This window comes from Bombus bifarius, unplaced genomic scaffold (assembly GCF_011952205.1).
Source record: "Bombus bifarius isolate JDL3187 unplaced genomic scaffold, Bbif_JDL3187 scf7180000009145, whole genome shotgun sequence".
NCBI lineage: Eukaryota > Metazoa > Arthropoda > Insecta > Hymenoptera > Apidae > Bombus > Bombus bifarius.
In genome coordinates, this window is record NW_022884930.1 from 625,702 (window position 1) to 650,933 (window position 25,232).

At 39.3% G+C, this 25,232-nt stretch overlaps 1 protein-coding gene across 1 annotated transcript; it reads left to right on the plus strand.

The window, feature by feature from the left end:
• The first annotated feature begins 5,942 nt into the window (after window positions 1-5,942).
• Window positions 5,943-19,334, plus strand: LOC117213960. The gene is made up of 4 exons (XM_033459711.1): window positions 5,943-6,100; window positions 15,369-15,584; window positions 16,227-16,516; window positions 18,215-19,334. Exons 1-4 carry the CDS (start codon window positions 6,095-6,097, stop codon window positions 18,507-18,509), a joined length of 807 nt encoding a protein of 268 aa, XP_033315602.1. The 5' UTR covers window positions 5,943-6,094; the 3' UTR covers window positions 18,510-19,334.
• The last annotated feature ends 5,898 nt before the right edge of the window (window positions 19,335-25,232 follow it).

Below are 25,232 nucleotides of genomic sequence, written 5' to 3' on the forward strand. Positions count from 1 at the left end.
ACAGGATTTTACATGTTTACCATTCGTGTTACCAATGATCAAATAATATTAATGTACGATTAATACGATATATTTGATAATATTAAATAATATTAATGTAAAATGAGGAGAATTAAAATTATACGATGAAATTATGCGACTACGATAAGTAAGATTTTATCAAAATTATATCACTTGCACATTTTTACTAATTAGGCTTTTAAGTTGGTAGTAATAGTAGTAAGTTGGTAATTAGGTTTAATTTTAATGTTAAGGATGATTTAATTAAATCAATGGTATAATGGATAATGGCAATTCGTAAAGGTAGAAGCTCCGAAGTTATTGCCAACTATGTTGGACCAACCACCAATATATGCATCGGAGTACTAACCTATATATGGGAATATACGATATAATTGGTGCGTTGCTAATTAATCATATCGAAAGTACTAGCCAATATATCAACTATAATATACGTTTCCATAGATAGTTTAAAATCGATCATCGAACCACACGGAATCCCAACATGCCCGCCTTTCTCGATGAATTTTTCGATAAAAGTCGAGCGATTTAAACTCAGAATCCATAACCGTGACCACTCGAACTTGCCAGGAAAATCGAATGAAGGAAGAGACAACGACGAACCGCGATCGAGAAAAGAAGCTTCGAATTATGCGATCGACGTGTCGCAAAGCTTCAGGAACCGATCTTGTCGCGGTAAATTGAATTTTATCGCGGGTTATCGCCACGAACCTAACAATTTTCCGGAAGAGTTTCAAGGTCGCTAAGGTAATCCTTCAAGGGACGAGCTTTGAAAATTGCGGTATCGTTTTTCCGAGAAGTATTGATCAGAATCGATCTATGTGGAACCAGCCTTTAACCAGAGATCTCAGAATGAAAGAAATGAATCAAGCCAGGTTAAATATTTTTATAGCATTAAAAAATTCCTTCTTTTAACTTCTAACACATCGATAGTTTTACAAAGCCTTAGAGGATAATTTTTGCAATTTACGTTCCTATTACAGTCGAACAAAAATTCTTCTACGATCGCCAGAATTTAATAACGAAAGGCAGACCAAACGTTAATCGCGTATCACGCGAGAATTATACAATTCCAAGTGAGAACGATGCACTATTTTTATCTTACGATAATTTATCACTTCATTGATTAAAACAAATTCAGAGTTGTAACATATTAAACGCGATCTAAATTCTATTCTTATCAACATCGGTTTTACAAGATAACCCTGAACACGCCTTCTGTATTATGTTTCGCAATTTAACAATGGAAGAAAGACCGAACGTTAATTTCGTATCACGCGAGATTTACATGTTCAGAGCCAGAAGAATAAAAAGCCACGTTTGTCTTACAGAAATTTATCTTCGGGTTAATTTAAATAATCTGGTAATTTATAAGTCATTAAATATAATTTAAATTCCCCTTTTAAACAACGCGAGTGAATAAAGTTTCGATTTTCGTCGCACGTGCCTGCAAAGCAACAGCCTCTCGCGTTTTCCAGTGTAATCGTTGCTGGTATCGGTGTTTCCACGTGGAGAACGCCAGGGCGAGAAGTCACGCGAGCAGAACGAGTAACCCGTAAACCGTCACGTGAGAATTCTCGACAACGTCTGTTCCGAAATAATCGACAGACAATTCTTGTCGGATATATCTCCGGCGTTATATTCGAGAGAAAAATCTCGTGACCGCCTATCTGTCTAGAAAAATTTCTCGTAGAATAAAGATATGTATTTATAGTTTGTATGCGGTTGCACGAGAGGCATAACCTAAACGGATGTGCGAAGGATTCCGTCTTCGAGGCTGTCTTTCTTGCCATGGATAATAAGGACGTTCATTTTTAGACGTTTAACAGCACGAAAGAAAAATCTGATTTTTATTTTATACCCGATCGCGTGACAAATCGTTCGTGAGTTATTTCGCTGGAAAAGTAAATGAACAGGGGCTGATTATAGTGATTTCTACGCTATATAGGGTAAGAAAGTTACGTATAAGCGAGCATGAGGTGATTCTTCGTAAGAAGATGTAGAGATATAGAAATTTGTTCCTTAGACGCTTCGTTCCCGAGAAAATCGATTTCGACAATTTGCCGAGCATACCCGAACCGAATAAATCGAAAATGTGAAATAAAATTTGCCGTTTAAAGTTTCGTTTCGTTCTCAAAAAAAAAAAAAAAAAAAAAAAAAATAGAATTCCCACGTGTTTGTTAAGACTTGGCCTAGCATTTTGTTCTACATTTTGCAACTTACTGTCACGCGTAGAGTAACATCCTGTCGATTGTTTCTCCTGTCTGGTCCAGAATTTGCCACGTTCAAGTACACTTTTTAATTTGTCAAACTCGCTTTTTTCGAAAAGGAAACGTCGTAAATTTTATTCCGTATTTTCCTCTCATTTCTTCGTAAGCGATCGCCTCGTGCCTGCTTTTACATAATTTTCGATTGCACTCTGTATATTACCGTTTATAAATACTTGCGCAATTTATATCGAACGAATTTTTTTAACGAAATCGGAAATTTTGGTATTTGGTCGATTATGAAACTTTATGAAATCGAACGAAATAGATTGATACGACGAATGATCATTAATGCGGAATTGTTAGAAGCGTGCCTATCAAGTATCAAGAGGCGTCGTTAATTTATTGTTTGATCGAATTTTCGTGAAATCTTCGAATGGCGAAATACGAAGCAAAATATTTTTGTTGCTCTGCAACTCATCATCAAAAAAGCGAAGCGATGCAAAGCGGCGCTTCAGCCTTTTGCGTTTGTATGACAACATTTAGTACCTGTGCATCGTGACGTTTATCATTTGTACGCAAGTTGCGTTTCTCTTGGTGTGACGACAACCACAAGTATGAATAAACGATTGATTTGTAGTAAGGATATTTGCGGAAGATATTAATAAACACGCACAATTAATAAACTCTATTTATATATTACATTTTTTATTATATTTCAGTCGTGTTCAAGTGGAAATAAAATTTTGCACAGGTTCCGCTGGTTCCCTGTTACGTACGTGTACTTTATCCTTGAAATTACTTCGAAGAGCAGCCATTCCATTTAAAGTTCCTATAACTTTTGCTATTTCAGAATTGCAAATTATCTTGAGAAAGTACAAAACACAAATCATCTTTGCCCTTCGAAACTAACGTACTAAATCTCCACACGATTTCGATACGATTGGCAAATAAATGATCAAAGAAGGAAATGATGCCCTTCTGAACGTACAATATTAAGTTAATATTGATTTATACATACGCAGTATTAATTCTAATTATTATTCCAATTAACGATACGTTGAACTTTATACCGTCCAGGATCTTCACCTTGCTCGTCTTAAAGAACTCTCTTGATAAAACCAATAAAGTCAACTAAGCTATCCAAACACTCTTCCGCCCTATCTTCTTCGTCCGATCTCCCTAAATCCGCCAAATCCAACCCAAACAATTCCTCATTATCCGGAATTTCATTTCCCGTAATTCATATTCTTTTCGCATATCTAGGAAATGGTTATAGCCAGCCTGAAGCATCGACAACTAAACGTTCCACATCGATCCCAGCCACAAGTTCATGACGTGACAACAAATTTCGAAGAATCCCACAGGATCTACCTAATTCACCCCAAGTCAAACACATCGATTCTCCGACCCCTAATCACGTATCAAACTTGGACAATCCCAGAAAATGAAGATCAACACCCAGAAAATAAAGGACCGGAGGGATGTCTATTCGCGCGAAGATCAATCTATCAAACTGGTTCGACGAGTTTACGTTCCCGTTTCTTTCGATTGTTTGAAACGTGCCGCGTGTCGGGTTTTATATTTTTCGGCTTTAGCCATTTTCACGACGATCCGACGCAAATTCGTCAAGAAGAAAACAGCTAGTTTTGCCTGCACACACAGCCTAGCCTGAACGGGTTGGGCATATCGATCTCGAGAGAGGCAAAGATCGTCCTGCATGAAGCTTTCTGGCGGTCGAGTGGGGTGTCAGGGGCGTACCACGGGGCTCGACGCCACCTGCCACGACCTTGACCTACGGGGTTCCTCTCGCGCCGGCGTCACGTCCTCGCCCTCTTCCATCGCAACCGCTTTTCTCTCCGTTCGGTTTCTTCGACGAATATCCTGAATCTCTCGTCGCATCTCGCTCCTCACGATCTTCGAAACGTCGCATTTCCATTCTTTATCCTTGTCACTTTCTCTTCAAACGCCTTTCTCTCGTCCATCAACCTCTTTTGTGTCGCGCGTTGCCACGATCCATCGTCGTGCTTCCTCCGATATACCACCTAGTTGATTCACAACGGTTCGTTTTGTCGTTTCTTGTCGGCGGTGCTGGTTCTTATTTCTATTTCGTTGTGTAACAAAACCCGGACATCTGTTTGGATTTTCGGTTTTGTTGCCCGTGGTTTCAGATGGAGAGTAGCCTTATCGGAGACTGATTTTTTAGCGCTCTATCGAATGCCAGGAGAGTCGATGGGGTGGTTCGTGCGTTTGACAGATTTTTCCGGCTCGTGCGATCTTCTTTTTCCTTCTGCGCTGTAGCTCTGTTTTTTTAGTTCTCGTTCTTTCGATGGCTTCATTTTTCGTGGGGCTTTAAAGGACGTTCGATCGGAGGTTTCGTGTCATAGCCACGTTCGACCGCTTTGTCGATTCGAGCTTTTTTTCCATCGAGTGCGTCCTCCCTTTGTTGCTGCACGAGTTTAATTTGTAATTTCAACCTTTCGTCAAACTTTCTTCTTGTTCTTCCCTATTTAATTGCGTAATTTCAAGCTTCGAACAATTTCGATTTCTGAACTAGATCGCAAGAATTCCTTCGTTAATAAGGAGAAACCAGCTTCGTTCGTCTGGCAAGCTCCCTTTGGATTTCCTTTGCAGCCATCGTTATCGGGAAAGGCGAATCCAAGCACTCGAGAAATTCTGCATCCACCAACCTTTTCCCATATTCTCAATCCGCCAACCTTGAGAGCGTCCTTCCTCGAATCTGTTGTGTTTCCTCCGTGAATCGACTTCCAAGCTTTGCGTGCTTCCGTCTTCGACCGACGAATTGCTTCCTTCGCCTGCTCTATTATCTTCGTCTTAGCATTTAAGTAACTTTGCTGGAATTAGCGATAGGAACAGGTTAGAGACGATCGATCTGTTCAATCGCTTGGATGATCGTTTCATATTCTTCTTTGATAATAATGCAGAAACTTTGGATGCATTCAATAGAATATTGTCATCTGTAACTTCCTAACGTTCGAAGAATCTAATCCTTTTCTCAGATAGGGAAATAAATTTGATCGAAGGCTATAGGAAATGTAATAACGACCTTTAACTAGGCTTGAAATATTTATATCGTTCCACATTTTCATGGAGCATGCTTCATCCATTATTATTGAATATTACTACGACCACTTTACTCAGAATATTTGTAACATTTTATCGCGATACATTGCACGCATTGCCCGCGTTAAATTTCAGAAATGCATAAACATCCGCAGTCGATTAATCATTTCATGGCGTAAACAAGCATCTCCACCTGAATCGGAAGTTTCAATCGCCACCCACCCAACCCTCCTCCTATTGTGCAACAACCCCGATAGCTCAATTTTTGCCTCGCGGGTCGAGCTAGCCGAAAATAACGACTGCTAAAGAATCCACTGCTTACTCTTCGTTTGCCCAGTGCTGCTCGAACATTCCACCGTTCTATCAAGCCCTATCCCTAGCCACGTCCTATTAGCCACTCGCGTCTATCCACTAACGATAATTCAAGCAGCAACAAGCGTCGGATCGACCTTAACGATAAGTCTCGTCGCGTAACAGCAGGGATAAATCAAACTCTTGGCGAAGAACTGGCGATGCTGGACCCTTTTCGCCTCTCTCTAGCTCTTTCTCGCCCCGAAGCACGGCGAAACACGGCCGTCCATCCCCACCGGCGCCGAGCTACCGGACCGAGGCAACCCCCTCCCCCTGAGCACGCTGCTGTCTCGGCTGTCCTGACGAGCGGAACCAGTCGCAGTTCGAACCCCGAGGAGACCGACCGAGGAGCTTATATCCTGGACGTCGACAGCAGGCACGACGCTGATGATCGTGCCGAAACTCTTGGCCATGAGCCCGCCCTCGGAAGCATGCAGGTGGGTGGCCTATGTTCCACGTTCGTCCGAGACTCCTCGTGACGCGAGCTTCTCCGATCGCTGTTTCTACGGGCTTCTTTTGCACGAAGTTCAGGTGCATAGGGGTGGAGGGAATGTTTCCAGGCGTTCAAAGTTTGTTTCATAATATCTCGGGTGGAGGTTTTCGTATTTTCTAATTTTCTTTCGTTGCTAATTGAGGTGCGCGGGTGAATAGGGATAAATAGGATCGAGGATTTCGCGAGTGCTTCGAGATTTATATCGAAGTATTTTATTATTACCGGGGGTTGCAAGTTTTGTTGTTTTGTAATTTTTTTTTCTTGTAATTACGAGTAAGATTATAAGCAATTACACGTAAATTTTCGGAAGCTTCAAGTGCGGTTTTATAATATGTTATGGTTGCTAAGGTGGAAGCTTTGGTATTTTGTAATATTCTTTCCTTCGTAGTTGAGCTACGTGCGTAGAAATACATAGGATTAAAAGTTGCCACGAGTGCCTCGAGATTTATAACCGAATATTTCATTACCACTGGCTTGAAAGTTCTGTTATTTTACAATATTTTGTTTCCGTGATTGCGATGCGCGTGTATGGATAAAAGCACATAAAAATAGGAATTTTTCGAGAGTTTCAAGTACAGTTTTATAATAAATATTTTATCGTCGCTAGGGTGGATGTTTGAGTATCCTAAAATTTTATTTCTTTTATAGTTGAAACGTATGTCTGTGAATATTGGTAATCAGCATTGGGAATTTTTCGAGGGAGAGTTTTGTGTTGCGATATTTTATTAAAACTTCGGGAATTTCAATGTTATAATAATACGGTCGTGGTGGTTTAGACGAGATGAATATAGCGATGAAATTTATTTAAATTTCATCGGTACAACGCTATGATTCAGTTTGCATATTTTTTGTTACTTTTAACGCGATTTCGTGGTAGATAATATATAAATTACGAAGTGCTCAGGACATTAGAGCGGTTTGAATTAAATTGTTAATTATTTAGGGTTAGCTTGATACGAGCTGTCTCGTGTTTGAGACAAGTTCCCCTTCGTCGAGTTCGCGGAGAAAGTTCAGAAGTTTGTTCGAGTTTGTCGTTTAGTATCGTTGCTCGTTTTCCACCCTCGATTGTAATCTCATTATCCTGCAGGGTTAGGGTGAATTATCTTCCGTTGAACCATGAGACGCCTCTCGACCAGGTCTGCAAAGTTATTTTCTAAATATTCTTTTCGAGGATATTTATTAAAAGCACTCGGTTACTTTTCTCTTAACCCTTCAAATTCAAAATTCTTGCAAAAGAAGTAGATAATTCCAATTTTTTAACTGATTCAACTACGCTTTTCGATAAAGAAGTTGATAATTTCCATTTTTGCATCCTTTCAAATTTTCAAATTTATTCAAATTTCAATTTCAAATTATTTCAATTTTCAAATTTGTTCAAACGCACTTAACCATTCGAATTTCAAATTTTGAAAGAATAAATCGGTTATACAAATTTTCATATTTATTCGAATTCGCTAGTAGTCTCTTTAAATAACAAAATCTCCTGCTTCTCGCGGATCTCGCATCTTACGTAATATTTATTTTTAGAAATTTCCTATTCTCAAGGAACAAAAAATATAATCGTACCTTTTCAATAGCGAGGAAGCTTGAAAAGAAAGCTCCCGGAATTTCCACTCTCATTGCCTCGATTCATATCGAGAAACTCGTCTAATTTCCGAAACAAATGTGCTAACAAGTAACGGCGACGAAAGGAATGAATTTCCAGGGTCTCGATATCCTGGATAAAGCTGGCTGTGTAAAAATTACGGTGAAACGGGCAAGTGTTTTCGATAACGACGTCCTTCGATCGGTTCCCTTGGCTTCCCTTCAATTCTCGGTCAACGTTGCACAGATTTCGAATGAAAGGAACACTAGTTCGTTGTGGCATAATGAGACCCTTCGCCATTTTCGACGACAAACGAGCGAAATAGCGTCGATGTTTCGCGTTTCTTTTCAAAACCTTCCAGCCGTTGATGCAGGGTTGTATGTAATGATAACTTTAATTAATTTTTTCCCTGGTATTTTCGTCAACGACCCTGTCGTCTATTATCAGATACTTTTAGAATTATCGCGAAAAGAAAAATATATCTGTATACGTATTGTTATACAGGGTGGTTGGTAACTGGTGGTACAAGCGGAAAGGGGGTGATTCTGAAAGGGGGTGAACATTTTTTTTAATTTTTTCTTTTTTAATTTTTCCATCGAGACAACCATCTACAGTGAGATCCGTTATAACGAGACGCGCGATAAAGTGCACGCGTACCGAGCGAAAATTCAAAGTCGATTTTCTCGAAAGCAAAGCCTCGAACGAAAAATTGTTATTCTATATTTTCGACTTCTTTTTTCGCGTAGAATCACCCCCTTTCCGCTTGTACCACCAGTTACCAACCACCCTGTATATATATTACTCGCTTTTTTATCTTTTCGATCGCTCATTCAGCTATTTATTCATTTTTATTGACGGGAAGAATGAACGAGAAACTATTGCCTTTGAAATAAAAATTAGGTAAATCGGTTACCAGCAAATTCTAATTGCGATGATATCTTGCCCTCGTACCGAGAAACCAGTTTTGAAATCGAAACCACTCGACAACCTTCTCGTCCCCGATTCAAAGGGCAAAGGTTTCGATTAATTTACATCGGGTAACCCTTAACTTTTCCACTAACGTCACATCAATCCGTTTGATGATAAAGTTTGCCGACAGTTTCGCGTCAAAATTAGTAATCGAGTAGCAACGGTTTTAATCGTTAAACTATGGAAATTTCATTTTCTTCTATTTACTGTTGATAATAAGAAGAAAAAAATGATTCCAGTGGGATATATTCGACGAAAGCAAACGTGCATGTTCTTTAGCCAACGGTTAAAGATTAAACGAAAGGGTGTTACTGTGTACACGCATGGGGAGGCACTGTGCGAGAAAAAGCAACCCGCTTTTTACCTTTCCCTCATCGACCGTGCCATGTCAAGGCCGAACAAGGCAAGATCTTTCAGTCACGGTCACGAACGTTGTCGTGTGTCCGTAGGACTCGCTCTGCAAATCATTGGCCGCGATTATGGCTTCGCCTTTCAACCCCTGGTTACCTGCCTCCGAGAAATTCTTAATGGACTGCGCGAGTTGTCGCTAACAGCTGAGCATTTGAATCGCTCCTTCGCTGCTAACTGCTCGAGATAATTTACTAGTTAAGAGAACATTTCTTTAAGAGCCGGTAGAGCGTTAAAAACGGTAATTAGTTTAAGACAAAGGCAGGGGGCAGTTGTAGGTAGAAGTCGACGACTTTAATAAATAGAGAATGTAGTTGATTAATTGAATTTTTCAAAGAAACGTTTCGATCGTAAATCAACGTTGCGTTTTTGACAAATTTTTCAATATTGTGCGCATTCTCTGCATTTTTGCATCTTTGGATTTTTTATAAACGCATAAACACGCACGGTCCAATTATAACTGAAATACGAATAGTACAAAATAGTATTTTTCGGGATACAAAAATTTGTTATTTACCTTTATACGAGTACCTTTAATATCGTAACAAATATTCGGTTTAAATTGATACCGGCAGCGTACGAAACACGAAATCGATAAACGAAAGGGGAGTACGAATAAATGCACTGCAAATGTAGCCGCATTGTAATTGCAATATGAATTGCCATTATAAAATTGGGCCTTCGCTTTGTAAGCGAAAGAAGAATTGTTCGAGCATGATGGGGCGTTTTATTCGTTTTGTATTGTTTAGTCGATCGCGAGACTCGTCGAACGAGTTTGTAACCGAGTAACATATTTAAAAATCCAGGCGAGTTTTACCTAAGATACTGTCTATTCAAAATTCAACGAAGCACTTTGCCAAACGACTTCACATCTACATTTTTTAACGCTAAAACCAGACTGCTCCAGCGGTTAATTCGTAATGTTTCATATCGAAACGTATAGATTTAAAACGATGCATTTTTAGAGATTCGAATGATTTTTGATAAAATACAGTGGCACTGTACGGTATGAAACATAGAAATCGGTCGTTACTAATGAGGATTCGTTGGAATTTTTCAGCTCGACCGAGATGTCCGACTAAATGATATTTATCCGCCAACGAATTCTTCTCTTCGTATATAGTGTTAATAATAATAATATTTCTTTCTTTATCTTCTCCATCTTTTTCTGTTAACATGTTAAGAAATAATGACAATGGAAAGAGGTAGTCGTAATTGTAGAATATATATTTATTTATACCTAACACGCGCATCACATTCGTAAAAAGTTTTTGCGTGGGTTCAAACACTTTCATGAATCACTGTAGATGACGGTACGTAAGTGGCTATAACATACTGTACGTGAAGAAAATTCTCTGTTCGTTAGAAACACGTAAAAAAAATATACGAGCAGAAAAGAATGCATATTTCATCTCTTTTCATACTAGCGTCGCGTCGGGTGTTTGGACATTCTGCATCGTGTTATATTTTACGCAAAAAGGATTTGGATCGCAGCCAGATTGTTGTTTCATTCAAATTCTGTCGCTGTGCTGGCCGCAAATCCGGCTTGTACGCTAAAAATGCCACGAAATTTTTCATGAAACCGGTTTCAACCACTGCACACAGAACAATACAAAGAAACTCGTTTCCCGGTTCTACCTCTAAATACGTTCTCGTTATTCAGCAAATGTTTGCACTAGAAACTCTTCTATAGGATAATAATCGACAGCTGCTAAACATTCCTCGTCCGATATAAACCAAACTCGAAAACTTCGTGTCACTGACAAAATGTTTAGCGAGCAGTAAATAAATTCCTTAAGAGACCTCATAGGCTTCGAAAGGATCCAATAGACGTAGTCAATTTCATAGCTATCGTTCTTAAACGCGCATAGTGATTCGCGAAAATATTTGAACATTTGCCATGGAAAAGTTTTATAAATCTTCTTAGAACGTGGTTAATTTTGTAAAGTGAGATTATAGGGCATCCTCTTGAAAGTAGAAAATCAGAATAGTCGCTACTATCGTATAGAACGTAATAGTTGACGTAGACCGTCGAGGGAATTTCTTCTAAGGACCGATACAGGAATTAAAAAGTTTGTAGTGGTTTTGTAAATTTGAGACGCGATACAATGCCGGATACAAGTCGCTCGATGAATCTTTTGTTTATATCGCGTTCTCGTGTTTTATATCCAAATACATTCGATGATCACCGTACCATTTTTTATGGTTCTTACATTCCGAGCTGAAAATTTAGCAGACAATCCTTTACGAACTCGCAGGACGAATCTGAAACTTTTATCGTAACGTTCTCTTCCGGAACAGGTAGTTCGTTTTTTTCCAGCCCCTTTCATGTTTCTTTATCTCCTCTTTTGTTTCTTTCTTACACGTCCACGTTGCCTTCCGTGGAATGGGAAAAGCTGTAAAAGAAGCGTCCAGCTTCATTAGCTTCCTGATTGCGTTCTATCGATCTGCATTCGCATCGCTTGTCGGACCAAGCGGCTTTTTTTACACGAGGTCGGACTAATTATACGCCTGTGGAAAAAAACGCTGAACAGGATAAAAATGAACCGATAAATTTACGTTATAATCCCATTAAATGTCGCTGCTCAGAATCGGTCGTCGCGTCGCGGCGTCGTGAATCGCTCTCATCGTCCAGCGAACTCGTAGAATGACTGCACAATGTATGTATTCTGAGATATGGAGAAACATATTATCAAACAGTGAATATTTATAGAAATTTATTATTTTCCAAATTTATTCGTTTGATTTTTTTTACGATGACAAGAGTAAAAAAATTCAGGTTTCCCTTACAAACGAGTTATCCGCTAGTTAAGGGTTAGTGCTACGAAAATATATTTTTCCATAGAATATTTTTCGTTTTAATTACTTTCATACAGGTTTCGTACTTGGATCGTTGATAACGATTCTAACATCGATAGAAAACTTTTGCTCTCCTTTTATCGATCTTTTATCGAATAAGAAACTTTCAGTAACGCAAGCTTATTTTAAAGATGTTCTAATAAGCGCGCATTCGATTATCGAAATGTGATCGATAGGTAAATAATGTTTCCCGAAACGGTAAAGGATCCGCTTTTACGTTGGCGATATCGAGGAGCAAGAAACGAGGAATATCAGAGGACAGAAAATTAAACCAATACTAAAACAATAAGAAAATATCCATCAAAGTAGAACCGATAATTTTCCCTGAAACGTCGAAGGTTTTTCGATTTTCGAAATCGAATTGCTTGGCAGTTTCTCGCTATGACGATATCCGCTACTGCCAAGGTCGTGAAAATGACGCAAAAGTGAATAATGAAAATGACGTTCAAAGGGCGAGAATCGGATTGTGCCCTAAGAACACGAGGCCGCTGCTTTGAACTTTGCACTTTTATTGTTACACCGCGATAAATATTATCTAGCGAAGAATTCTCGGCCGAAAGCTTCCTACGTCATCGTGTTACAAAGATACGTGCGTGTTAGCGAGGCCTTCATCGTGGCAGTTGTAAACAGGCCTTAATAAAAATCCGATCGAGTATATCGCAGCAAGACAAGCTATACCCGGTCGAAGACTTTCCAACTTATGCTCGAGTTTCGTGGTTCAGGAAAATTCTCGAAAAGATTTCTCTGTTCGCGTCACATGCAATTATGGATTATTAATAACGATATCGTTAATTAAACTTTGATATTCTTAGCCACGCACGAACCACACAGACCGATATACCGTATCGGGTATCGAGTTAGATTAAAGAACCAGTTTCCTCCGCTCATACACGCGTGAAATCTTCGATTTCTCTATTGTGTTTGAATTAAGTAATTGCAATTTCTCTTCTTCCTGGAGATAGTTTTAATAAAGGTGTCTGGTTAATTTAATTAGCCATCCGGGTAATTGTAATTTATAGGTGAAATGAAGATCGCGAGAACCTACTTTGCAGGGAAAATAAACGAGAAATATCCTTCTCCATTCGGTTCGACGTTATTCTCGGCTGCGAGAAGCCTCGAAGGTTGTTTAACGTTGCTACGATCCTCCTTCGAGTTCTCTCCTGACGATCGGAAACACGGAACGAACGCTTCTTCGATTCTTAATCAAGTTTATCGATTCGTGAAGCCTCTCGTACGGTTTGTACAACACTTTTCGGTGGCCAAACATCTCTGTTATCTATCAATTATTCGTACACGTGTCTCTTTCAGTTTACTATGAAATATTTGCGAGAAGTTGTATCGCTTCTCACTTGCTGAAAAATTTACGGAAAAACGTCTAATTCCTTTTACCAAAGTTTCTCTTCTTTTTCACCAATTTTACTTCTCGATTTGGAAACACGCGATATATTACGATAACACCTTTACTTATGCACGTGCCTCTGCCTTGCGAATAGTCGGTAAACGTATCAAACGCGATGATCGTTGGCGATGACCGATGAAACAGGCCAAATATCGCTGGAATCTACGCGAGCCTCTCATGGAACTCCGTTCTCGGCGTTCGATCGCCAAGTCTCCTGTATTTCCATATCTCTAACATCTTGTCGCTTGATATTTTCTGATATTATATCACCTGGCTCTTTCTGACCTGTAGTAACAAGCTCGTCGATAGATGATGCGTCGGTGAATAATTAGCAGGTGCGTCGATCGAATTTTCACGTTTCCAAAACGGCCACGAAAGACGAGGCAACGTAGGCTGGCGATCGAATTGGAACGCTTTCGATGAACGGACAATGGAAATAACACGAAGCCTCTCCTTTTGTAAACCGATAAGCCGAATCGAGCTTTAGTTCTGTGAGCAGCAACTTCCGTAGAGATGAAAACTTCATCGATCGTTCGTTCGTGTGTGCAAACAAAGTAATAAATCCAATATCCAGCATTTTTCGAGGCAAATTCAATCTTTTATTGGCCGTAATCTTCTCAACTGGAATTTTGATGCAATTTTCGTATTGTTTCGATTGCGATATTATTGTAAATTTTGTAATGAAACTGTTTTTTTCTTTCGTTTTAATTTACTTCGACCAAATACGTGTATAATGTTTCGAAAAAGCTACGTATGTTTAAGAATGGGATGACATAGTTATTTGAAAGATTATTCCTAGAAACTGTCTGGAACATGCTCAAATTACTCGCGCATTCATACTTGATTGCCACATTGCCCTATTTCAATTTGAAATTTTGTCAAAAATCCAAGACGTTTAGCGAGATAATCAGGACAGAGGATATAAAACGTAAAGAGTACGAGTTTTAGTCTCTGAAAGAGGAAAACGTAAATGCGAAGCAAAGATTATTAAACAAAGATTATTAAAAATTTATAACACCTTAGCAACTAATGAACATTGTTATTGCTATACAACAATTGCTATACAACATTGTTGTTGCTGGCAACAGTGAAAGCTAGAGTGGAGAACTAATCTTTATGGTTATTCGATAATCATCGATTCGTTTGCAACGCGACGAGCAAATGTAATCTAACGATCGACACAATGAGAGCATATGGTGTCTTCGGTGAAATTTCCGCAAACGTCCTTGCATAGACTGTATCGTGCAAAATCAATTCGAACCGGTGACAGCACCCGCGTGATGTAAATGCAACGTGCATAACGCGGTTGTGTGCACGACTGGAATAGTATCTGGGAATAGCGTTATCGGAGCTTGAGCATGATTACGTCAGATACTGAGCAGATTCGTACACGCACGTGAAACGCTTGAGATTCTGATCTTCCAACTGCTAACATTAAACGAGCAAAGAAATACTTAAATAATCTTGGTATTATATTCTACAGAAATTATCGACTTTACTACTCGGTCGAATTTTTCTAAATTTCGCTAAATTTTTTCTAAGATCGCGCCACTTTTTAATTTTCCATAATCGCAGGTACGTAATTCGTATTCGATAAACAAGAAATTGATTTGAAAGTAACGCGGTCGTTTCGTATCGCTGGATACAAACGAACAATTTGGCAATCGATGATGAATTTCCTCGTATTTTTTATAATTCACTATCCTTTTCTATGAAGTTTTCTATTCGAATTTTTGAAAACTCCGATAGCCACAGTTTCTGTCGTTTTGAACTTAACTTTCAGAAAAATCGTATTACTTACAGGATCGTCTAATATATCACGAAATAAATTGAATTATAATAAATACTACTCCGTCGACTCCGTCTTCCTCGCGATCTATGTGAAAAATTGCATAATCTTATCGATCAGAGTCTGGAACCTATTAATAATTGTTGCTGATCGTAAAGGGAAAGTGAATATTGGACAAACAGTTACCGTGTCTCGTTAAACAGAAGCCACTGAGAGAGCTGGGCCGATTGTGCCTCAGTACGGGTGAGCAGAGCAACGACGTCGTCGCGGAAGTTTGCACAGAGCCTCGTGGCGGACTTCCATTGCTGCAGGTATGGCCGAGCGACTCACCGAGGGGCGAGGCCGACGGACAGGCACAGGCATTCGTGTTTCCGGATGTCCAGGAAAACGTCAACGACAGTGGCATCGAGTCCATACAGGTAACGTGATCGAAACAGCTGAGGCAAGCGTTACCCAATGATTTTCAGATTCTTCAATTTCTATTTTAGTATTGTTGGCAGATGAAATGCATACAGTTGCGTGTAAAAGTTTTTGGCAGAGATAGATTTTCCATACTATATTCCAATAATATATAAAATATTGTAAAGAGTTTTAACTATAACGATCAGAAAATTACGCTACTGCGAGTAAAGATTTAGAAAATATGGATTCGGCAACGGATTCGTTTGCGTAAATTGCAAAATTCGATGGCGTTAACTAGAGAATTGCGACGTGTGATAATAATAAACAACGAAATTGTAGAATTCAATGGGCCAAAAGCTAAATAGTAAAATTCTACGAATCACACCGTGGAATCGTAGAATTCGAAGATACCAACTAGTTACACGATGTATCAAATTACGTAGAATTCAGTAGCAACGCTCACTAAAGTAAACGATTTCATAAAAATAGAGATCAAGTTATCCGACCAATCCCACATCAGCGATCACCGAGTCCGAAAAATCGACATAACGATAATTACCATCGATAGGCTTCAGCGTCTGAGTTTCGCGGCATTCTAAAACAAGTTTCATAGAAATAGCCAAACTGTAACGACTTTGTTCGTACGATTGTCGGAAAAGGCGTCGCCGTCTCCGTGCGGTGTAGCCAGCACTAGCCCAGCCACCACGCCTCAACAATCCCGGCGCGCCAGTCTACTCCATCCGGACCACGCTCGACTGCAATTGCACCATTTGCATCACAATCACCATAATTCCGGGATTAAGAGTCCACCGACGCCAGACAGAACGTCCATCGACGAAGAACCTCCGCTTCCGCCCAGTCCATCGAGCTCGACTACCAGCAGTCTGCGTTCGATGCCCAGTTCTGCCAATGTACAGATGCATTCGCAAGATAGGAGACGTAGTAGCAGGTAATAGTAGTATTCGTTTCTTTCGATAAGCGAAGGGCTTGTTTCGTCGATTTTTCAACGAAAATTACGTTTATTCGAATACGTCGAACGTTCTAAAAAAATAGTTGAAACAAAGAAAAGCAATTCTAGGTCCCATGGATCTATCTTCGAGAAGATAAAACTTTTTAAATACAACCGGTTCTCGTAACAACGAGCAAAGGACGCAAAATTCGAACTTTCGTATCGATTTGTGGAAGTGGTCAACACTTTTAAGAAAACTCTACATCTGGTCTTTTTAGTTTTCTCAAGCATCGAAGCCATCGACAGCGCGTAGACAAAAGACTGCGACGAAGACAGACCATAAACGGTAGACAGGCGACGTTGACTTCGGGGTTTTTCAGTTATAGGGTAACACAGCTAGCGCGCGGATCTGGACCAGCTCAAATTGTATTCTTACTTATAATTACACTTCTATGTAAATATATTTTCTGCCTTACAATTTATCCACGAGTTTTCTCCGTTTACACATCGAATCACCTCAACACGATTGAACAAATTCAAAGGCAGAAAAACGATGACTTAAATCTCGCCTAATTTTACGCGAGCTACTATAATACGAAGTTTCTCTGTAATACGAAGAAATTTTCATTCGTCCGACACATGCCATAAAAACGAACTATGACGAACGTTTTGCATAAAGAAGAAATTCTCGTCGTCGCATAACGGAGCTCGCCAACTTGGTCGAAATACCATCTCGTTCCCTTGGTCGAGCGATCTGCATCCCAAGATAAGTTGATATCAACGATCGTTCGCGTTCCAGACGCGTCACGGTCTCGCTTATAAAAAGGAGAAAAACCCCTGAACGTGTCTGTTCCCGATCCGTGAAATTGCCGGGAGGACGGGGCTAGAAATAATCCCCCGGGCTGATAACGGTCTGACGTCGATCTTGACTCGTGTCAAGGCGCGACCCTGGTACCATGCAAATACGAACACGTGTGCGGTTACCGCTCTCCTTTTCATTTATGCATCCAGAGATATTAATCATGGCCGTGGTATCCGGGTGATTTGGCCGACAGCTTGCTTTCACACGGAGGCGGAAATCGTCGGGATTTCGTCGCGCCCTTCTACCTCGAACTCGGAACTTTCAAAGGTGAAACCTTCGCCGAGTCACACTGTGAATCGATTCGACGGGCTGACGTTGCCTTTTTCGTTCGAGTATTTTTCAGATATGACGTGTTGGGGCTAGATTCTAAAATAAGCTGAACGTCTTAGCCCTCGAAAGTACCAAACACAGTTATTTCTATTGACATATGCGTTTGAGATATCGTTGCTTTGTATATTTGTTTGTAACAGCGATATCGAACCAGTCGTTATTTAAATACATCGCAATGCCTATCGTAGTTAATGGAAACATAGATTCTGTAACAAGCGATAAACTAAATAATGGGAAAAATTTCAGATTGTAGATATATTTGAACGAACAAATTACGCGCGATAATTTTATATAAAAAGAAACATATAACGCAATCTGATTCTATATTTTTTCAGTATTTTTCCCACTCTGTATATTCCCGTTAATGTCACCGCTAACGAATTCTCCTTTTTCGCCCTAATTTCGTCTCTTCGGTTACAAAGCAACCATAATATGAATTTGTTTGAGACAACCTCCTACCAACTATCTTCCATCGCGTAATCAAAAATTTCTATTCCAATCAACAGGTACAGCATGTTCGACGCTCTGGACCTGGAGTACGCCCTCTTGAGAGCAGCAGCTCGTGGTTCCGTGGGTCCTTATTCTCTGTCGGAATCGCTGCACAAGCTAACCTTTACCCAGAGCTTGGCATTTCCTGCGCTGGCCCGGGGTCTAGCTTCGAAACAGAGCGTGCCAACCAGGAGACCGCAGCAGCACACGGAAAGCGGGTTGAACGCGTTCGCGAAGGTGGTCACCGCTTTGGTCTTGGTTCTCGTGAGCGTGTTGGTGTTCGGTGTGGTGTACAAGTTCGTGAGAACGTGAGGATGGCTACTGGTGCCCGATCGACCGGCTGGCTCCACGCAGGAGTTCGATCGACCGGGCACCAGTGACGCCTTCGACCAGTGACTCGTTCGGCCGATTTATCACATCGTTGTCCAATCAGCTAAAAGCTTATCGATTTCCGAATACATCGGGGACCGAGTGTATCGTAAGATAACGATCGAGTATTCAACGATAGCCATTGAATATGCGAGTAAAATTTGAACTTGCGAACGAGGTTTGAACTAAAGTTCAAGGAAGATAAATGTTCGCGCGTTGTTTGTTACGGGGCCTACCTTGAAGAACTATCTCTAGTCGAATAGTCGAGATCGTCGTTGCCAACGTTGGTTCGCAATATCGTGGAATACAAACACGACAGTGACGCGATAGTTGAAAATAGAACGAAACGAGGAAGCTCGGCAGAAAACAATATACCGGAAATATAGATTGCTTGGATGTCGAACGCGCGAGTCAGATGGCTAGGGAATTTCCCAGGGAATAAAGAAAGGCAAACAGAATCACGATACGGCGCTGAGAATTTTACGACACCGCTAACAAGCGTTTTTACCGGTGTGCGACGCGCTCGTTCGCTGCGGCATTTTCATGCGGGCAAAGTGCGTGTGCGAATTACGACTGTGCAAATCGGTCGATGTAACATTTCCATTTTCTAAATAAAAATCTCCCTTTTTGAATAACGAACGGCTGCGTTCGTATATAAGTAAGTAATTAGCTTGGCAAATTTTATAACAGCGAACTTTCTACCAAGTTATCGAAATTTATCGAACGCTTTGAGTTTATGGCAGAACTTTATTTATTCCAACGGAATTTTAGTTAGCGCTGGATCAAATAAACTAACGCTGCCGTTTATTCGAATATCAACTTTAATTATCCGAAGGAGAAATTGTGGAAGAAACTGAACGAGACGTTGTAGAATTAAAGAAGCTCTATTACAGTCATCTATGTAGCGTAGCAATCGAATGAAATATATCTTTAAACATTAAAAATTAACCTACAGCTTCCCTAATCTCTATTTGAATAAGTAAAATTATAGGAGATTCTACTATTCGCGAAATATTTGTTCAAATGAATAAAGTTTTGCTGTGAACTTTGAAACCTTGTTCGCGTGCGAAAATATGTCACGATATACGAAGCAAGCGCGCGTTAATTGGATACAAATCCGTGACTCTTCAAGTGCTTTACACGATTCTATCCCGATGACAATCGCTCCGACATTTAGACCGTAGTTTTAAGGGAAATCGCGGCCGAATTGCTCGCGAAAGATTTCAAACTCGCGGAAGCGCTCGATGTAATCGACGCGCCAGCATGTCGCGAACGCGACCGCGAAATTATCGAGATGCTTCTCCCGTCTCGTACGCTAAATGTCACATTAAATACAGCCCGTTCGAGCGTTTCGTCGCTATTGAACAGCGACTTGATGTGAAATTATAAAACGTCAGAAAGTTGTCCTCTTGCGTCCCGTCGAGGCGTGCACTTTCGTAATTAAAATACTCATTACACAAATTTGTATACGTCGTTCGGTGTTGTATTGATTTTATGCTTGCGATTTAAAATTCGGTTTGATTTATCATAGAATTAAAATTCTCCTATTCCGTGCGCAATTTAAATTTTCTTTTCGATCGAATAGGCTACGTCGATATCGGCGACGTTTAAATCGAAAGATTTATTCGACCTTCGTATTCAACGCTTGAATTTTACTCCTTTAGGATGATATTTTTTCGAATTAAAATTTCTACTTATTTTTAGAATTTAAACGCAGAGGAATAAAAGGAAAGGTAGAATATAAATGTTTCGAAATTTTTGTTTCGAGTATATTACGTAAAAGCTAGAAGAACTTTTCCTGTTTACGTTCTCGCCGTTTTACGTGGCATATTTGTTTTATAAGGTTTTAAATTATTGTCCATCGTTAACAATACACTGTAGGAAAGTACCGAAAGTAGTATCCGATACTGTTTTTTCATTTAAAGGTTGCCATAATTCTGACACAACCCGTATAATTCCATGGAAACGTATTTCGTTCACGCCTCAAGATAAAATGCAGAGAGAAACCTTCCTTCCAGGCTTACAGATCGTCGACACTTTACAAGATAATCGTGAAACATGTGTAAACGTATATTCTATATAAAATACATATTGTAAATATACACATATACAAGTATTAACCAAGGAGCGCGTTTGATTCCTTGACGTTGTGTTGTATATTAAGCAACGAAGTTTCTAAGGTAATCGTCGCGTTGCAGGAAAAACGATGCTGTCGTCTTTTTTTTTTAATGTAAAACATTAAAAATGTATACATCTCTGCGTACCGTGCTACGAAGTAAAAAGGAGGAGAGATGAGAAAATTTCTACCTTAATTGAAAGTTCTAAGACTTAATATGAAGTCTTGATAAAATTAGAATCTGTCAAAGAAAAGGGAATCTGGTCAATTTTCAGAGGAAATATTTTTTCATGAAACAAATGGAAAAAAATGAAATCGTTTCGGATAGAATAAAATAAAAAAGAAAAAATCTTACTTATGGCAGGATGATCACGGTTCTTGTCGTCGTAGAATGTAAACGTAAAATCGATATAACCGCTGTAATCGTTTCAGTTCTGATTCCGGAAAAGATTCCTTTTCCGAGAGGAGGCTGTTTTCGTCGATCAATCGCTTCGTATTGTACAAAACTTTCGAATTTATTCAAAGTAACATTCTAAATAAAGTCTTTTCCAATAATTCATCCAATCATTTTTATTCCTTAACATCGACAATCGTCTTATTCGATTCGTTGACACTTTGACTGCCACGTTGGTCGTTGGTGACCGGAGCGTTTGAACTTTTTACGATTGTAAAAATTGAATGAAAATTGACAGTCAGGGCATCTTGAATATAACCGATAAATAGAAGATACTTTGAAATAAAAAGTGCCCCATTGAGCGATTAAACATTTTTATCAGAACATCGATAAAAAAGAAAATGAGGACAAATCTTGCATCTAACGGTACACTGTGTTTGCATCCACATCTTTGAGGGGTAATCTACGAATATTATTATAAACACAGCTTAGAAAATAATCGTAAATGCTGCTTTATGATCGTATAATATAATTCAAGTTAGAAGTGTGAACATACCTTACTATTATATACAGGGTGGTTGGTAACTGGTGGTACAAGCGAAAGGGGGGGTGATTCTACGCGAGAAAAGAAGTCGAAAATATAGAATAAAAATTTTTCGTTCGAAGCTTTGTTTCCGAGATAATCGACTTTGAAGTTTCGCTCGGTGCGCGTGCATTTTATCACGTCTCGTTATATCGGATCTCACTGTAGATCGTTGTCTCGATGGAAAAATTAAAAAAAAAATAAAAAAAATTTTTATTCTATTTCTTCCTTTTTTTTTAATTTTTCCATCGAGACAACGATCTACAGTGAGATCCGTTATAACGTACCGCACGCGTACCGAGCGAAAATTCAAAGTCGATTTTCTCGAAAACAAAGCCTCGAACGAAAAATTTTTATTCTATATTTTCGACTTCTTTTTTCGCGTAGAATCGCCCCCTTTTCGCTTGTACCACCAGTTACCAACCACCCTGTATAAAATGAGCAAATATCGTTTACCAATATCTTCCACACGTTTCAACGATATATTTTGCACGTTTTGCTTACGACGAAATAACGAATGCGAATGGTTTGTTGAAATAAACGAAGCCTCGTTACGATATGTCGCTATCAACTGTTACCAAGGCGCCACGGTGGTCACCCGTGACTACCAATAAGATAAACGGTCCGTTGGGGAAGAACGTTGTCTTACATCTTCAATTTACTACTATTTTGCCATTATATGCTTCGAATAATAAAAATACTCCCGTGGCGTCCTGAACGAGACATGTGATTTCGGCGTGGCAGTCAAAGTGTTAATGGTGAACGTTACGTTAACGTAACGTTCGATTTATCGAACGACCTGTTAAAAAAATCTGAGAAAAATGTAAAAAATATGAAACGTATCTACGTCGTAAAAATATTGAAACAAAGGACTTTGAATTAGCAACGAAAGGAGAAAGGTGATGGAAAAATCATGGAGGCAATCGATTTACATCGGCGAAGAAGCCGTTTATTATGTTACAGTCGCGTGATTCCATTCGACTCCCACGAGTCCCCGGCGTATCCCAGTCTGAAGAAGTATACTTTGAAAGTTTACAACAAGTGTTCCCTCTTCGAAATCTCACATCTAAGGTGCTAAGATATCTACAGTGATATAATTCTTCTTACACGACTATACACGCATTCGGCCGGGTCGTTCGTCAATTTCTTTCCTACGTTTCTTTATTTTATTCTTCGTTATCGACGACGATTATCGATGAAACAATCGTTTCGTTATTACCGTTTAACATTATCGACCCGTCTTTTTTTCTTTTTCTTCTCTCTCTTTATATATGTACACGAAATAACCTTTATTGCTACTTTACAAGATCTCTGTGTGGTCGGACACGCGAATATTTTCGCACGTGTGTCACTCTCTTCCGTTTCCTACACCTTCTACGCCACCATTTTATGTATGTAGTAGTATATGTATGTGTATGCCGAGATGTATCAGCAGTGTGGACTGTGTCAAGCGCAATATATCAATTGGAAGTACGCGAACAGTGGAAAAAGTTTGAAATTCAGTGTCGCGTAATCAATTTGTCTTCTTTTCTTCCGCTCTCTTCCTTTTTCTGCGATCACTGTAACTCCACCGAAAGGAAAGAAAGATTCTTTTTTTCTTTTCAATACGTAGGAAGATTCTAAATTTATATTCGATCGTTAGACTACGTTCGAATGAAACATTCTCTTTTCTTCTTTTTTCTTTTTTTTCGTGGAAAGTAACCTGAGGGAACGAACAAGTTTAAAAGGTGATTCGAAAATATGAGCGACGAAGTTTTAAAAAAGATCGGAATTTCCTTCGGGAGAGTTTGCTTCGATTTACTACTTTCTTCTCTTCTATCGCTACATCTGTCCAGTCTGACCACTGTTATCGCGCTTAGGCCGTGCGTTCTCGTTTTTCTAATTACACCAAAATTTCTCTCTCTCTCTCTCACTTTCACTCTCCCTCTCTCTCACTCTCTCTCTCTCTCTCTCTCTCTCTCACTCTTCGTTCCCCTTTCTGTTCGTTTCTGTTTAATCCTTTCGTACTATTTTTAATCTCGCTAAAAGTATCGTTAGAAAAAGACGGTTATAAAAAAGCAATGAAAATATCCCGGATTGAAAATTTCGATTCGGTTAAACGTTTATTAAAAATCACGGTGTAAGTTATTTACGAATTGTCTCTCGTTCTCTACGCTTACGATACCGCGACGTTTCTCTTTCGCAACTATTTCAAGCTTGAACGATCATCGGGTGTCCAAATAATTGCCGACGAAAGGATTAAATCCTAATCTTCTGCTTCCTGCCATCGTTAATCGTGTGCGTTGTACGTACTCGAGTCATCTTGGTCTATTAAATCGGCGACTGAAACTGTAGAAAAATAAATTATTATATCGGTGATCGTGTTCGAGTATATAGTCTACGTTCCCGTGGAATTATCCTACGGACCACACGATACCTAATGTTTCACGAAGTCCGTAACAATTACGACTAAACGAATCTTGAGTACAAAATAAGACGAACTCGAAAAACTATCACGTGGGAAAGAGAAAGGAAATATCGTGAAACGATCCTCTTTTAATTAAGAAAGGCAGAAATTGTTTCAGATTGCCTTATTTTGATCTCAGAAGTCGTTTAATAGAGAGTAATGCCGGGGACTTGATGAAATGCCTTGCACGTTCAGAAGCGAATCGGGTCTAAGCTCCTATAAGAAATTTCACCGTCTTCGAATTGGCTTTTCCTCGTACAAATCGACGAACCTGCTCGCAGAAAAATACAGTAGAATCGAAACTATCGAGAAACTGTTTCCGTTCTAACGGACCTTGCTAGATAGATATTCGTAGTTCAAACATGACGAGAACATTCTGCTCTTGATCGTAATAAACAGTCAACCTGCTCTTTTCTTTCGTTACGACGTGTTTAAATCGTAACGAGCTATTTTAAATACATTCAAACTCGATGATGCTTAATTTAACGACAGCTTTTAAAACCTTCAAATTACGCAGCATTTCGTTTCCTCTTCTCGTATTCCACGTTCTCGGAGCACGTAGGTACTTGACATTATCTTTTACGTATTTATTCGTTGAAATTCTCCGAGTATATTTATACTAAACACGCGTGCAATCTTCCCTGCTCGTGTCACATTTTCGATGTTTCTTTTACCTTTTCCACTTTTTTAAAGTTCTTCTTTACAGTCCTTTTTTTTTTAAACAATTCTACGAGAACAAAGCTCCAATAACAGACGAAGTATTTTTTTTTAGAACTTCTCTACAAGATTTTTTGCAATATATAACAATTCCTTTACTTTCAATTTTCAATTATATAGAATGTACAACCCCCTTTCTTCGACTATCGATAGTATCTACATATCGACTTGCAATTTTCCTATACAACAACTGTACCTGCGATTCGACTTATTAACTGTGTTTAATTACAACGCGTAATCTGACCGATAATGTCCGGCAATATTTAATTATTGTAACAATTACACCGTAGACATACGAAATTCCATTTTAATCGATTAATTTTTATCCCTGGTCGAATCATTACGACGATTAAATTCTAAATTTCTCGAGAAAAAGCACCGACAAAATTTTCCTCTATTACCGAGGAAAT

Bases quoted from the DNA above. Each gene is read 5' to 3' on its own strand.
- LOC117213960 (XM_033459711.1), top strand. The intron at 15,585-16,226 runs GTAACGTGATCG...TTGTCGGAAAAG, and splicing joins GTGGCATCGAGTCCATACAG to GCGTCGCCGTCTCCGTGCGG. The intron at 16,517-18,214 runs GTAATAGTAGTA...TCCAATCAACAG, and splicing joins GATAGGAGACGTAGTAGCAG to GTACAGCATGTTCGACGCTC.